Source organism: Mastomys coucha, unplaced genomic scaffold, assembly GCF_008632895.1.
Source record: "Mastomys coucha isolate ucsf_1 unplaced genomic scaffold, UCSF_Mcou_1 pScaffold3, whole genome shotgun sequence".
NCBI classification, from domain to species: domain Eukaryota; kingdom Metazoa; phylum Chordata; class Mammalia; order Rodentia; family Muridae; genus Mastomys; species Mastomys coucha.
Genome location: NW_022196909.1, coordinates 6,057,896 through 6,072,620, shown reverse-complemented (window position 1 = coordinate 6,072,620; position 14,725 = coordinate 6,057,896). Strand labels below are relative to the sequence as shown.

Sequence of the window (14,725 nt, the reverse complement as noted above, 5' to 3'; positions counted from 1 at the left end):
GCAGAGATGGGGGGCAGAGATGGGGGGGGCAGAGGGAGTGAATCAGTTCAGTTGGGTCAGTTCCTGCACTGCAGTTGAGTTCAGTAGAGTTCATTGGTGAGTTCCGTTCAATTTGTGCAGTACAGGTCAGAGGCAGTTGAAGCCAAAGAATTAGAAGGAGCCAGAAGATCAGAACAAATTGCCAGAGTTAGAGGCCAGGCAGAGCAATACAGTGAGAAGTATAGAGAAGCCAGATTTGAATCAGTCAGCTTGGAGAGGAGTTTAAGCCAGAACAGCTGAGTTGAACCAGTCAGTCAGAGTTCATAAAAACTAGACAGGGTGAGGTTATGCAGCATAAATCGAAAACATTCTAGGTCTAGATTAGATTGTAGTAGGCTAAAAGTTTCCAGGCCTAGTGCTAGGGCTACATAGAACAGAGAAAGAAAGTCTGTGGGTTCAGCCCAACCTGTGTATTCACACAGTTGTGTATGTCTGTCATCTCATCCCATCCCATCATGAGGAAATAAATGTAACATTTGTCTGATTTCCTCAGTGACCTGAGAGGTCAGCATGTTCTGGTATGTAAATATCTTCTAGATTAAATGACATCACACATTACAAAATTTTAGCCTTTTTTAGTACCATTAAACATAATGACTTGTTCTGTAATTAAGATTTATCAAATAGTAAGCAACCTTTAACAGAAGTCAGGTTTTCTCCAAGTGGATAACTTACAGGAATATGGTTGTTTTAAACAAAATAAAAAATTCTTTCAGCTTGCTTCTTGGCCATCTTATGAGAGAATGTTTTTCTCGGTATAAGTAATCAGTAATATAGAGAGCGAGGAAGTTTTCGGGTGGAAAGAACATTATTCAGGTAGATGATGAAGCTACGTTGTTGGCTTAAGCGTAGCAAACGGAGCGAAGCTGACGCCGGACAGCTGCACAGCCTTTCTCAGCTGACCTGACTTTACCCAGCAATCGCCGCAATCATTGTCAAGCTCCAATCATTTGTGGAAATTTGAGCTGCTGTGCTTTTGAAACCACAAAGTTGAGCCCGCGCACGTGTCTTGAGCTATCTGGCTGTGGACTAGGCCAGTGATTGCTGACTGATCTTGGGGCGAACTGTCTGTTCTCTATGTGCTTGGATCCTCTCTGGACACCCGGGCTAAGGTGAGAACGGAGCATGGCGAGGATTGATGTGGCTCCAAGGAGCCTATTCCGGAGCTTCAGCAGGTATTTGTAGCCTGAAAGTTGAATAAAAGACCGAGGGCAGGGGTGGGGCTTGTAAACACGACCTCCCAGTTAGACGACCTCAGGCACTCGGTACAGAAGCAGCGGCCAGGCTGCAGTAGCTGCTCAAACGCGGTTTCCTAGGCAACCACCGTGACTTCTGGTTTGACTCCGGGTTGGCTGGAGATCTGCCTCCGTCACTGGCACCGCCACGATTCTGCAAGATGGAGAGTGAATGCAGTCGGTGGCCAGCTGGGGCCGGGGTCGAAGTCCAGCCGCCGGAGGCCTCGAGTCAGGACGGCCCCTCGGAGGCTGGAGGAGCCGCAGCGCCGAGCCCCGGAGGCTGCACCCGCCCCAGTAGCTCTCCGCAGCCGCCAAGCTGGAGCTGGACCTGAAGACCGGGAGCGCCGGGCCGGCGGCTGCGGCACAGAGGCTCCACCGGGCGGAGACCCCGGCGGAGAGCGAGCGGGCCACGGTGGCCTCCCGGCGGAGTGGCCGGGCCGGGAGCTTGCTGCGCTGGTTCTCCACCGCGGTCCTGTATGCCGCCTTCCTGGGGCTGGTGAGAGCTCAGGCTGCACCCCTCCAGGCTGGGGCGCCAGCCTCCTGCAGGGGACCTGCCCGCCCTTCCCAGCTGGACTCTCCCCTTCGCTGCCTGCCTGTTGTGTGACCTTGAGCTTGAGTTTCATCCGCTAACACAGAGGCACTATTCTAATCATGGAGGGTCACTGCCAAGCGCGCGGGTGATTTTTGCCTAACATGTTTTCCTACTACAATCTATCTTTGTAGGACTCCCCTTAGTACTAGAGAGACAAAAAAAAAAAAAAAAAAAAAAAAAAAAAAAAAAAAAAAGAGGTTGCCAGGATCTGTAGCCACTGTGCCCTGCACCTTAATTATTATACCGAGAAATCTACGTGGCTCTATCTGGTGGCTTGATTAAATTACGCCAACCGCTTGATTTTTACAGATTTTACAGATATAATGACAAGAGCAAAATCACTTTCCAGGACCATACAACTGGTTAAGCAGTTGAGTCAATAGCAGCCCTTTTCAAATCAACTTCCATTGTATAAGCGATTTTCAGGGCGCAAAGTACAAGGCTGTACGTGGTTTTCACAGATCCCTGAGCTACCCCTCAATTCAGTGTTTGTGGCAAACCTCTCCATTCCTTATCACTTCATGGTTGTGATCCAAGAGGGTTGGGAGGGCGAGTCCCCAGAGGAGAGTCGTTCACTCTCTCCTAGACTCTGAGCACACTCATTTCTTAGATTGTACTGATGGGATCGGATAAAGAAATCCCTGCAGATGCTCTCTTAGCGCTCCCTGGGCCCGGTTGCGAGTCCTTTGAAGATGTGAAGTGCTTTGCTTCTTCTGTGAGCTTTTTGCGGTGCACTCTGCCGTGCTCACTCTGGTTCTTAGCAATGCGGTCTAGGGAAGGTGTGCAGTTGCCTTCGGAGCAGAGTGGTGCGATTAGAATCGATAGTTCTTGAAATGTAAATGAATTAGAAACTTTATTTAAGGGTCCAAGGAATTTCTTCTACGTGCTAGCTTGTTAGCCTTTAGGTCTTCTTACTCCTATTAAAAAAAAGAAAAAGCTGGAAAAGTTCATTTTTGCTCTTTCTTTATACAAAGTAATGTTGCAGGAACGCAACAGAACAAGAAAGTCGCGCACAGGAGCAGATTTGGATTGTAGCTCCTTTATCACTGTTACCCATTTCTGCACAGGGGCAGCCCGATGGACCAGGTGCCTGTCTGCTCAGTCCCTTCGTCCAGAATTTTGTCTTAGTTTGTAGTTTGTTGACATTAAGGTCGGTTACAGTGTCCTGCCTAAGAGGCCCTTTCTATTTGGTTCATTTGTGGAATTGAAAATGTCAATGGCAGGCTAGTTTTCAGAGTTCTTTAAGCTTCCCTCATGTTTTGTTAAGTAAGTTTCTACAGGCACAGAAGGACATTCATGCCTCCTGAGGTGATACAGGGTACCAGGGAGTCAGTCAGGATGACCCTAGGAGGATGGTGCCAGGAAACGGATCAAGACCAAACAACACCACACTCATGCAATAGGTGCTCAATACACGTAGAGTCCCATTGGTCTTGGTTGGTTTGATGGTGATTAAGGTCCACAGTGGCTATAAGATTGATCTCCTGATATGAAGAAGCATCCAAGTTTGGCATGGTGACACACACCTGCAGTCCCAGCACACAGGAACTGAGGCAAAAGGACTAGGGATTTAGGACTACCCTCAGCTACATAGAGAGTTCGAGGCCAGCCTGAGCTACATGGGGCTCTATCTCAAAAACAAAACAGAAGAAAGGTCTTCTTGTTCTCCTGAAGACAATCCTTAGTAAGCTCTGCAGACAGACCTCAGCCCTGAGCGGAGTCTGACGTCCCGCGTACGAGAGTTAGGAACGTCAAAACTGGCCTGAGTATACCTGCAGAAGGTCCGTGAGACTGCACCGAGACTGCACAAAATCCAACTAGGGTATAAATACCTCATAAAAGAAACGTTGGGCCGGGCAGTGGTGGTGCACGCCTTTAATCCCAGCACTTGGGAGGCAGAGGCAGGAGGATTTCTGAGTTCGAGGCCAGCCTGGTCTACAGAGTGAGTTCCAGGCCAGCCTGGGCTACAGAGAAACCCTGTCTCAAAAAACCAAAAAAAAAAAAAAAAAAAAAAAAAAAAAAAAAAGAAACGTTGGAAGCTTTTCATGGCAAACTGAAAATTAACACTTAAGTTTTACCAAATTTTAGCCCTCCTGTGGCATTTTTAAAAATCAGAGTAAACTTTCAAATGCCGTGAATTACTTTACACATTCTCTCACGCCCCATTCCCTCCCCCACACCAAGTTTGCCCAACAGTTTGAAATGGCTGCAGAACTCAAACCTTTAAAAGGTCTAAATATTATACTTTTCTTATGGATTAGTATTTTCTGTGGTAAGATACCAAAACTACCAGATAAAATGCACTTTAAAATCCATGACTAGTTGCTGCAGAGATGGCACAGTGTATTGCTCTTACAGGGGACCACCGTTTGTTCCTTAGTACCCAGGTCGGGCTGTTTATGACCACCAGTAACCCCAGCTATGGAGGGATCTGATGCCTTTGCCCTTCATGGGGACCTGCATATCTCCTGTGCACAGCACATCTGTACAGATAATTAAGGAATAGTTAAATAAGTAAATCTTTAAAAAAAATTTAACTTGATTCCTTGAAATTAACAGAAAATAACAGACAAAAATCTCCCAGGATTTTGTAAAATTTTGTTCCTTAGTTTTAAGTTTATCTTCCAGAGAGAGAGAAACTTCACATAAATTGACTTTGTGTGTGTGTGTGTGTGTGTGTGTGTGTGTGTTTGCAACATGGTGTTCACATGGCAGTCAGAGGACAACTCGAGAGAGTCCATTCACTCCTTGTAACTGTGTAGGTCCAAGGGACTGAATCTCAGTTGTCAGTCTTAGCAGCAGGTGACCTTACCTGCTGAGCCATCTAGAAGTAGCTTTGGAAATCTCTCTCTTATAAACCTAATCTAAATTCCTTTAACTTACATGGCTTTAACAGCACACAAGTGGGGTCATTCACACAGGACTGATGTTTCTCTGTGTTCCGCCACAGTCGGATTGTCACAGTGGCTGTAACGTGCCTTCACTTGGGACTTTAGTGCTTGAATAGCATTTGGGGGAAAACGTTTGTTATTCTTCTTGCACAAACTTTAAATTGTTCCAGTGCAGCTTCAAGGCTCCTTTACCCCCAAATCCATTGCAAGCAGTGGGAACTGTAGGAAGTCTTCAGCTGCAGCACACAGTCCACCAGGATGAGAAAGCCACAGTAGCAGAGTGGGCAGAGAGTGGGTGCAGGTTCAGCAGTGAGGTAGCCACTCTCATGAACCCAGTTAGCTCCTTGTTGCTCTCCGCTGGGGACTTAGTGGTCTCCACTTTTTTTCCAGTTAGTCTTGTGACAGGAGCCATATGAACTTAAATATTAGTGCTTGAAACCCTTGATACAACAGGCTCGGTATCCACCATACCAGATGCTTGCAGACCAACTGAATGTTTCCGTGAATACATCACACGGAATACTTTCCCCTGGGAAGTTTTCCTAATTTATGCAAGAGCATGTCTAGAGAAACAGAAGTATCATCATGGAGGTGCTGGGGTTAAGAAACTGGACCTCCCACATCTTTGCCCCAGCCCCTCAGGCACCTTAAATCCGAGCCACACTTTGTGTAGCCGGAAAGGAATGGTAAGGAGTTAGGCAGATGGTTCCAGTTTCTTCTTCAGCATACCCTAGTCCCAACATGGAGGGAGCAAGTCTATACACTAAATTTGTTCTGTTGATTGTGAAATATTAATGTTCTCACCCATCCTTAGGAGTGGCTTCTCCCTCCTCTGCAGCATCTGATTGGCTACAAGATTCATCTTTTCCCCAAGTTAAGTGTTCGCCTCATATGTCACGTAACCAGCACCCCATGATTGCAGAGACCAAACACCCAGGCACACTCTTAGAAACTTCTTCACTTGAAACTAACTTATTCTTACCACTTCAGGACAGGTACTAATTTTTCGTATTGACTGTTTTGGCCTCTGATTATTGGAAGGTTTAGGAAATTTCAAGGAAACCCACTCAAAAGGCAGGAGCTAGCCATGCCAAACTGCAAGATCCAATCATGTCAGAAGCTGAAGTCAATAGAGAAGTCCTCAATAGAGAAGTCCTCAACAGGCCCGGGAGTTGAGTCCTTGGGGGGAGAAGAATTTGAACAGAAGTTGTTAGATTTGTTTACCTGTCTGAAAGCTTATAGATCTAAAATCCTGATGGCAAACATTTTGTGATCCTTTTCGGCACATAATAGGGATACAGCCTTTTAGTGGGACCTTATTATATTTAGTTGGCATACATGAGCTTTTGCTTTACACGGGTAATTTTCAGCAACTTGGAGAGTACATGCATATATCTCTACAAGTACCACTCCAATTTTCTATTTTTAATTCAATTTTTATTTTGTGTATGTTTGCCTGAATGTATATATGTGCATCACATTCATATTGGTGCCAATGGAGACCAGAAGAGCTGGAGTTAGAGACCATTGCAAACTACCATGTGGGTGCTAGGAATGGAATCCAGGTCCATGTCAAGATCAGCAAGCATGCTTAAGAGCTCAGCCCCCTCTCCAGCCCCAAGTTTTCTGTTTTTGCTGTGAGTAGGTCATTAGTTGAAAAGGTCATGTTATTTCCCGGGAGTGTAGAGAACAAGGGGCAAAGCTGTGTGGCCTGTCAAGGAGAGCGTCCCCTGCTCCCGTGTGACAGTGTCGCACTGGAGACATGGGACACCATTGGCAAGAGCAATGTTTCCTATTTCGGAGCATCTAGCTCACAGCCCACATGGCTCTGGTGTTGGCTGCAGCCTTCGCTTTCGCTGTATCCACACGTGAGTAGTCCCTTCCAGTTAAAAGACACAGATCCAAGCCCAGAAGTTTTGTTGCAGAGAAAAACCTAGAATGGCTCCTGCCAGTGAATGAAGTGAAAGGAGGTAACTTAATGATTTCTAAAAGACCCATTCTCCAGGCTCTAGATCATGGAAATTGTGGCTGGCACCAGCTGGTGGGCTTGATGGGCTTTTTTCAACCCTGAGAAAATATACTTTGGTGTAATCCCTTAAAACCATGACTACTGGGTAGTGTCATGGTGCATGAGAGTACAGAGTATCTGTGTTATATAGGCATGCCTGTAAGTGTTTATGTGCACCATGTGTGTGCAGGAGCCTGCAGAGTGCAGAAGAGACTGTCAGATCTCCTGAACCTTGTAGCCCAGGCTGGCTTCACACTCAGTATGTAGCCAAGAATGACACTGAATTTTTGATCCTTCTACCTTCACTTCTCACACGCTAAGAGTCTAGATCTGCACCTCCATACCCAGCTATGACAATTCAATTTCACACACACACACACACACACACACACACACACACATGCTATCACTTCTGTATAGCATCTTTATTGTGTGGACCAAAATTAAGGTTTGAAAAGCCAAACCTTGGTCTGGAGCCTCTTTTTCATATCCATCCCCTGATGCCTGGTTATGTTTTGAGTCACTCCAGCTCGTCCACAGTGAGTCTTGGACGTCAGAGCTTTTGTTGCCACAAACTTTAAAGACTCAGAGAGCCCCAGGCAGGCATCCAAGCCCCCCTGGGGCCATGCTTGGCAGTGGGTTTCCATCACCTTAAACACCAGTTTTGCCTTTCCACTTCAGGTGCCTAAAACTGTTCATTAAATAGATTATGGTAGGTAATTAGACTTGAATCAGTCTTACGGAGCTTATTCAAACTGCGTAGCTTAATGATTTCACCACTGGCTACTTAGCATGAGAATCTGCCAAGTCATTCTTTGGTACTTAATTCTTATTGTGTTTGATGCTAGGTTAAACATCAGCTTGATGTTTATGAGCCACTGGGTCCTTCATTAGAAGTCTGAGAATTCCTACCTAGTCCAGTGGAACAATCTTAAAGTCACAGATTTCCTGTACTTGAAAGTCTTGTCCATGAATGTCCTTGAACGCCAAACTGACAGTGGCTTCACAAAGTACCACCCTAAACAACAAGGTAACAAGTCTTAAAATGGCCATGGTCAAAGTTCTCATGAGAGTTAAAATACTGATGCACCGAGGAAGGCCATATGTGTTGAGGTTTGAAGGGAGCCTCTTTACAAGATTTTCTAAAATCTAAGGTTCACTGCAAAACCTCAAGTTTTGTTCTTGCTGTTAAAACAATAAATAAGGTTTCCTAACATGTTGGCTATGCCCCTTTGCTTTTTAATATTAGCACATCAGTTTTATGCATTATAGCCTCCTTCCCCAGTCAGCGAGGCGCAGTCTTTAGTGGGCTAGGTTAACTCTTAACATCTGCATAAAGTACATTTGAAAATATGCAAAACCATTTCATGACTGTGTTATACAGAATAACACTCTAAGGAAAAAGACTGGGAAAAAAAAAAACAAAAGAATTATGTAATTTTATATTAGGACTGGAGGTCCACATTTACGAGGTGGGGACAGAAGAATCAGGCGTTCAGGGCCATGCTTGGATACACTGAGTCTGAGGCCAGCTGGGGCTACAAAAACCCTGTCTCAAAATAACTGTATAACGTCTTAAACATTGAAGGCTGTACATAGATAAAACCCAAAGGATCATATTGCTCTACCGATATTGTTTGCCATTGTAGATTTTCCTGAACTGCGGGTCCCAAAAGCAACCACCTCTTCCATCCCTCTGCTCTCCAGGATAGAGTAATCTGTTACTGCTCTCTTTAGACTCTCTTTCAATCATTGTAAATAAAAAGGTTTGGTCTGTTTTAAATCTTAGGGACTGAGTGTTGCTATCCTGGGACCCACATTTCAAGATCTGGCCGAGAACGTGAACAGAAACATCAGCAGCCTGTCTCTGATATTTGTGGGCCGCGCCACTGGGTTCTTGTGTGGCTCCATGATTGGTGGGGTTCTCTTTGACCACATGAACCAGTTCTTTCTTTTGGGTGAGTAAACCCCAACTTTTGTTGTTCTCTGCCTGTTTCGTGGAAAGCACAGCCTGTGGAATGCTTGACGACAGATGTGGGTGTGGCGGGTGTCACCCTCTTGGAGGAGCTAGACATCTAGAGAGTGTGATCCCCCTGGAAACTCATGGGCTCCTGGAAGTGAGTGTCGTCAATCCTGAGCATTACTCAGTGATTTAGGCTCCCCTCCAGGCTGACTCCCCTCAGGCCTGCTGACCAGGAAGCTCTGCTTATCAGAGGGGGTGGGGACTACGGAGCTTCTGGGGCCACCAGGGTCAGAATGAGTTCCTGGAACCTGGCTGATTCTGTGGATTCCAGTTTGAACGTGAAGGGGCAGGGGTCTGTGAGAGACATGATATAGACTGTGTTTTTGTCTCTGTTGCCCAGTGTCACAGATGAACCCAGACTGTGTCTTCCGCACCCTGAAAAGACGGCAAAGCTCTTAGCGTAATATTCCCAATAAATTGACACAACTAAGGAAAATAGGTGAATGTTATAAGACACAAAACAAGGAAAATAAGTTACTGCTGATGAATAAATAACTGGCCCTTCTTATATTTCCCTCCCTATTCCCCAAAACTAATTAATTTAGGGAACTTTCACATGGAAAGTATTTTTAACTCACATCTAAAATCTCCTATATTCTTATATGTGTGATAGTAAATAAATTTCTGGCCTGTTTCCTTTGCTTTGCTGTTTAATTTATTATGATTATTAATAGTACTATAGTCATGTTTATGTCACAGTAATTTATAACTTAGGCTACAAAAAGCCTTATAGAATTTACATGATTTTGCATAACCACTGTAGAAGCTGCAACTCTGTGTTAATTCAGTCTTGTTTTTTTGTGTTCTTATAGGTTTTTGTGATCCTGAGGGATACAGGATTTTATAGTTTATTCTCATTTTTTTTTTAATATGAAAGTTTATTTTGCAGTGGGGAATCAGACCCAGAGGCTCATGCATGCTAGACAAGCCTTCCACTACTGAGTTACCATCCCAGCTCCTATAACTGAATTTCTTCCTTTCTCCCCAGGAGTGTCAATGGTGGCAACTGCAGTGGGACTTTATCTCATCCCATTCTGCAAGACAGCAGTCTTATTGATCATCACCATGTCTGTCTTTGGGGCTTCCGTTGGCGTTGTGGATACAGGTATGGGAAGCCTGCAGCGTCATCTCTGGGGCTGGGAATTCTACTAGAAAAGTCCAGGTGATGTTGACTGAAGTCGACTGTCCTTGCACACTTTTGAAGTGACACAGACTTTCTGACTTGGTCACGGGATCACTCATTCAGTATACCCTTGTAGTAGCTACACTCAATGCTGATTTGGGGACTGAGTTTTGAATAGCCGACTATACAATCAGACTTAATACCTTTGTTTTACGGGAGACTTGAGTTACAGGAGCTAAACTTAGAAAAGCCCCGTCTGCGGTTGGCAGTGCAGGTGAGATGGTCTTTCACTTGGGGTTAAATTTAATCGCTGTAAAGAGGAATTGATGGCTAAAATCAAGCATGGCCAGCATTTGACTAAGAAAGCACTGGAGCAGAAACACAGCTAAATACCCCCTGTTTTCTCAGCCAAGAGGAAAGGAGCTCTTGGATACTTTCTTACTTCCCTGTTAATTTCTCTTAGAGTTCTAAGTCTTCAAAGATACAGCTTCCCTATATGCCAATGTCTATTTGAAACCCTACTAAGTAGCACACGTGTGTGCTTTCCTTCAGCTCCTGCTCTCTAGCCCTCTCTTGATGTTCTCTTTTCTTTTCTTTTACTGAAAAAGGAATTTTTCTACACTTTCCTCTCCCTCCACTCCTCCCAGTTCCTCCCTACCATCCCTACCATCCATATCCACTCCCTTTCTGTCTCTTATTAGAAAAGAACAGGTTTCTAAGAGATTATAAGAAAATATAAGAAAATAAAAACCTACACTTTGGAAATGGACAAAACAAACAAATAGAAGAATACAAGCCCAAGTTAAGGTACAAAAAACAGAGATACCACACACACCCCCATTCACACACTCAGGCATCCCATAAAAACACTAATCTGGGAGCCATAATATATTTGAGAAGGCCCAGTGCACAAATGCCTCTGTCTCTCTGAGTTCATATGAGTTTTGATCATGCTGATTTAGAGGTCTTGTTCTCCTGGTATCCTCCATCTCCTCAGGCTCTTGTGCCCTTTCTGCCTCTTCTCCCATGAGCTCTGAGGGGAGAGCTCTGAGGGGAGGGGTTTGATGGAGATAACAAGTCTAGGGCTGAGTGTTCCAAGGTGTGAGTGTGTGTGTGTGTGTGTGTGTGTGTGTGTGTGTGTATCTGTCTGTCTGTCTGTCTATGGCTCTGTGTCTGTCTGCATGCATGTATGTATATGTGTGTATCTGTATCTCTGTGTCTATCTCTGTGTCTATCTGTCTGTGTATGTGTGTGTGTGTGCATGTGTGTGCATGTACATGTGTGTGTGATGTCTGGTGGTGGATTCCTGTACCTGTTCCCATCTGATAGCGGCTTGGCAAGGCACTGACCTGATTCCTGGCTGCTGGGTCCCTTGATGGTCTAATGTTATCTGATAAATCACAAAATATCTTATAGCTCAGGTTTCATTTGGTTGCAAAGTTACATGCTTATCTCAAAGTATCTGGTTAAAATAAAATAGCCAAAGGCTTGATGCTCAGGGCTTTCCCCTTACAGGTATTCTGACAGTGTTGTGTGGATTCTGAAAGGTGTGCCTGCTTCCAGTAATGGGAACAGCAAAACTCAGAGCATTCAGGTTCCCGATGGAATGTCTTACATTTGTTTCATCCACAATGTTCAAGTGGTGGCCAGAAAGCTTTGTCATTTGGCTAATCTGATAGCCTGGTAAACACATACATTTCAAACATTTACAGTGATATAGTATTGCTCTCCAGTGTGGTTCACCACTGTTTTAACAGCCCTTTTCTAGTGTGCCTGGCTCCAGATGGTAGTGGAGCCAGCTTGTAGCATTCCAAGAATGAGGCTGAGATATTACAACACATAGTTTTCTGGAGTCCATGGGTCAGAATCCTTGAGGCCAAGGTTGGGTTACTTAGAGTGTCATAGCATTCCCGCTGTGTGACACAGGCTTAGCCTCTTCCTTATAGTAATGACTTGTCGAGTTGTTCCTGCAAGAGTTGATGTTTTAACTTTATTCCCCATGTTTCATCGGCAGGTGCAAATGTCCTCATCTTGGCTCTCTGGGGGGACAAAGGTGCCCCACATATGCAGGCCTTGCACTTCAGTTTTGCCTTGGGTGCCTTTCTGGCTCCCCTGCTGGCTAAGTTGGCCTGGGGTACAGCGTCTGCTCAGAACCACACCGAGTCTGACTTTGACCCTCTGATGCTGAACCGGTCCTCCAAAGCCTCCTCAGACTCTGTGTTCGCTGTACCCGATGACATGAATCTGCTGTGGGCATATGCTTCCATCGGCACCTATGTTTTAGTAGTTTCTGTCTTTCTCTTTGGTCTGTTTTGTAAGAAACATTCGAGGCAGGAAAAATCTACAGCATCTGCACAGGGAGCTCGGAGGGCTAAATATCACAGGGCCCTGCTATGCCTCCTCTTCCTCTTCTTCTTCTTCTATGTGGGAGCTGAGGTGACCTACGGCTCTTTTGTATTCTCCTTCGCCACTACCCATGTTGGCATGGAAGAGAATGAGGCAGCTGGCTTGAACTCCATCTTCTGGGGGACCTTTGCAGCCTGCAGGGGACTGGCCATCTTCTTCGCGACACTCTTACAGCCTGGAACCATGATTGTGCTGAGCAACATTGGCAGCCTGGCCTCATCTTTCTTTCTGGTGCTTTTTGACAAGAACCCTCTTTGTCTCTGGATCGCAACTTCTGTGTATGGAGCCTCAATGGCAACCACCTTTCCCAGTGGAGTTTCTTGGATTGAGCAGTACACCACCTTAACTGGGAAATCTGCAGCATTCTTTGTCATTGGCGCTGCCCTGGGGGACATGGCCATTCCTGCAGTGATCGGAATTCTTCAGGGATACTACCCAGATCTGCCAGTAGTTCTGTACACATGTCTGGGCTCAGCCGTATTCACGGCTGTTTTATTTCCTGTGATGTATAAATTAGCCACCTTACCCCTGCAACGCCAGCGCAAAGGAAAAAAGACAAGGGAAGCCCAGAAAGCTCTGCCCACCAGTTCTAGGCTGTGAGGAAGAGAACATAAGAACATTAAAAAAAAAAAAAAAAAAAAGGAATGAAACAGAGTTTGAAGTTACAGTGAGTGATCCACAAGGCCATCTGTAACAGAGACATCTGGAGATGTTGTGATGGAGCCCACACAAATGCCTTCCTATTGAGTTCTCTGCAGTTACTAAAGGCAATCTCCCTGAGGCACACCTGGACGAAAGGGACATATACTGACAGAGGATGAAATACTTAGCAACTTTACCAAATAAAGAGTTCAATCAACTGGAAAATGAAGATTTTTCCAAAACCTATTGGTACTCAAGCTTTCTGGGCCTATTTGTAGAGAATGCTAGAAAACTTAGAAATGTTCTGTGATTCTCAGTTATCCATAAACTACCAAATGGTCTCATATAGTAAGATCTCACTAGGAGACTTCTGCTTTGGCAGTTGAAGAATTAGGTAGCATTTATGATCACCACCTTTCAGAGCCCAGGAGGAAGGCAGAGGAGGCTGGGAAGCTGTGGACATTCTGATGTATCAGATGGGTTTTGTCGGACCACCCACCCACATTCTACCAAGCGTTTGTGAAATCTTTCTTCTAAGAGTCGGATGTTGCTCTAACTCCTGTCGACCTGGGTGACAGTGTGCCAGTGACAATGACTGATGCCAGATTTTTCATTGCTACAAAGGAAACACAGCAGGGTTTAAGTTAGGCACATGGCTCTGCGCTCAGGTCCTCCTGGGGGCCCTGAGCGGAGCCTCTCAGTCATAGCCTTGAAGATAAGATGACTCCCAAATTGAAAATCTATGCATCATAAAGTTTTTGCAAGGTGTCTCCTAGAAACTAACATAACCTCTAGCCTGCTCTTCATTGCAAATGTTAAATGAACCAAAGATGATAAAAGAGCTTAATTAACAATTTGATACTGATTACATGTCATTTAATGGATTTAATGCCTAATACTCTTATGAAATACAGTATTTCAGTGCAGAATTGGGTACATCCTAAGGTGGCTGGGTCCACACTTTTAACACATCTGAAACCAGAATCTACCTTACGATAAACAGTCATTTAACACTGGGACAGAGTTACTTTACATTATTGTTCATATACACATATAAAATAATGATTTGTCCATAATTCATCCAATAAAATAGATTCCAGTGTAAAATTCTGTCTTACTTCATCACATGTCTCAAACATCTGAAGTGTTGGCTCAGAGTCTCTGAGACTCAAGGCAAACTTGTAGCCATGAGCTTTTGGTGGCTCATGGTAGCACAAGTTTCAGGCCAGTCTGAAATTCAGCAAGATCCCATCTTTAAGAAGATCAAAAGAAAGTCATATACTTCTAAACTATTGTGACAAGGCAGTCACATTAACACCTCCTCCCACAGGGAAGTGAAAAAAAAAATCAGACCCAAACAAGACAAATCTGTGAGAGAAGACACTAAGTCCTATAACCATGTACAGGTTGTGAGGTGTCACAGGGCAAGCTGTGGGCCCCCATGTCCTGGGTCTGCTGTCACACGGCCACTCTCTCTGGCTGGATCTGTTCACTGCCTATAGCTTACTGTGTGTTTCATGTTCTTGGCAGTCTACATGCCTGTGGTATCTTTGATAGCTTTGCCTTCCTTCCTATAGGTTCATGTTGTCCCGCAAGAGACTACCTACAAGCATTCTGATTCTTTGGCACATGCCCTGGACTCCTGGCTTTTCCTTTGAGATGTGGGCGCAAGCCCCACTTACCCCATAACTTTCACTCTGTACACTTGCAGAATCGCATCACATGGCTGGTGCTGCCATTATGAATGGTACCTGAGCACACATGGA

At 44.9% G+C, this 14,725-nt stretch overlaps 1 protein-coding gene across 2 annotated transcripts; it reads left to right on the top strand.

Annotated features, from left to right (window-relative positions):
• Positions 1–1,204: 1,204 nt before the first annotated feature.
• On the top strand, positions 1,205–13,717 carry LOC116075258 (sodium-dependent glucose transporter 1A). Of its 2 annotated transcripts, none has more exons than XM_031348304.1 (4): positions 1,205–1,214; positions 8,555–8,723; positions 9,777–9,893; positions 11,926–13,717. In XM_031348304.1, exons 2-4 carry the CDS (start codon positions 8,675–8,677, stop codon positions 12,915–12,917), a joined length of 1,158 nt encoding a protein of 385 aa, XP_031204164.1. In that variant the 5' UTR covers positions 1,205–1,214; positions 8,555–8,674; the 3' UTR covers positions 12,918–13,717. The 2 variants fall into 2 exon arrangements, with proteins under 2 accessions (XP_031204164.1, XP_031204165.1); XM_031348305.1 differs by lacking the exon at positions 1,205–1,214 and adding an exon at positions 1,592–1,770.
• Positions 13,718–14,725: the final 1,008 nt, after the last annotated feature.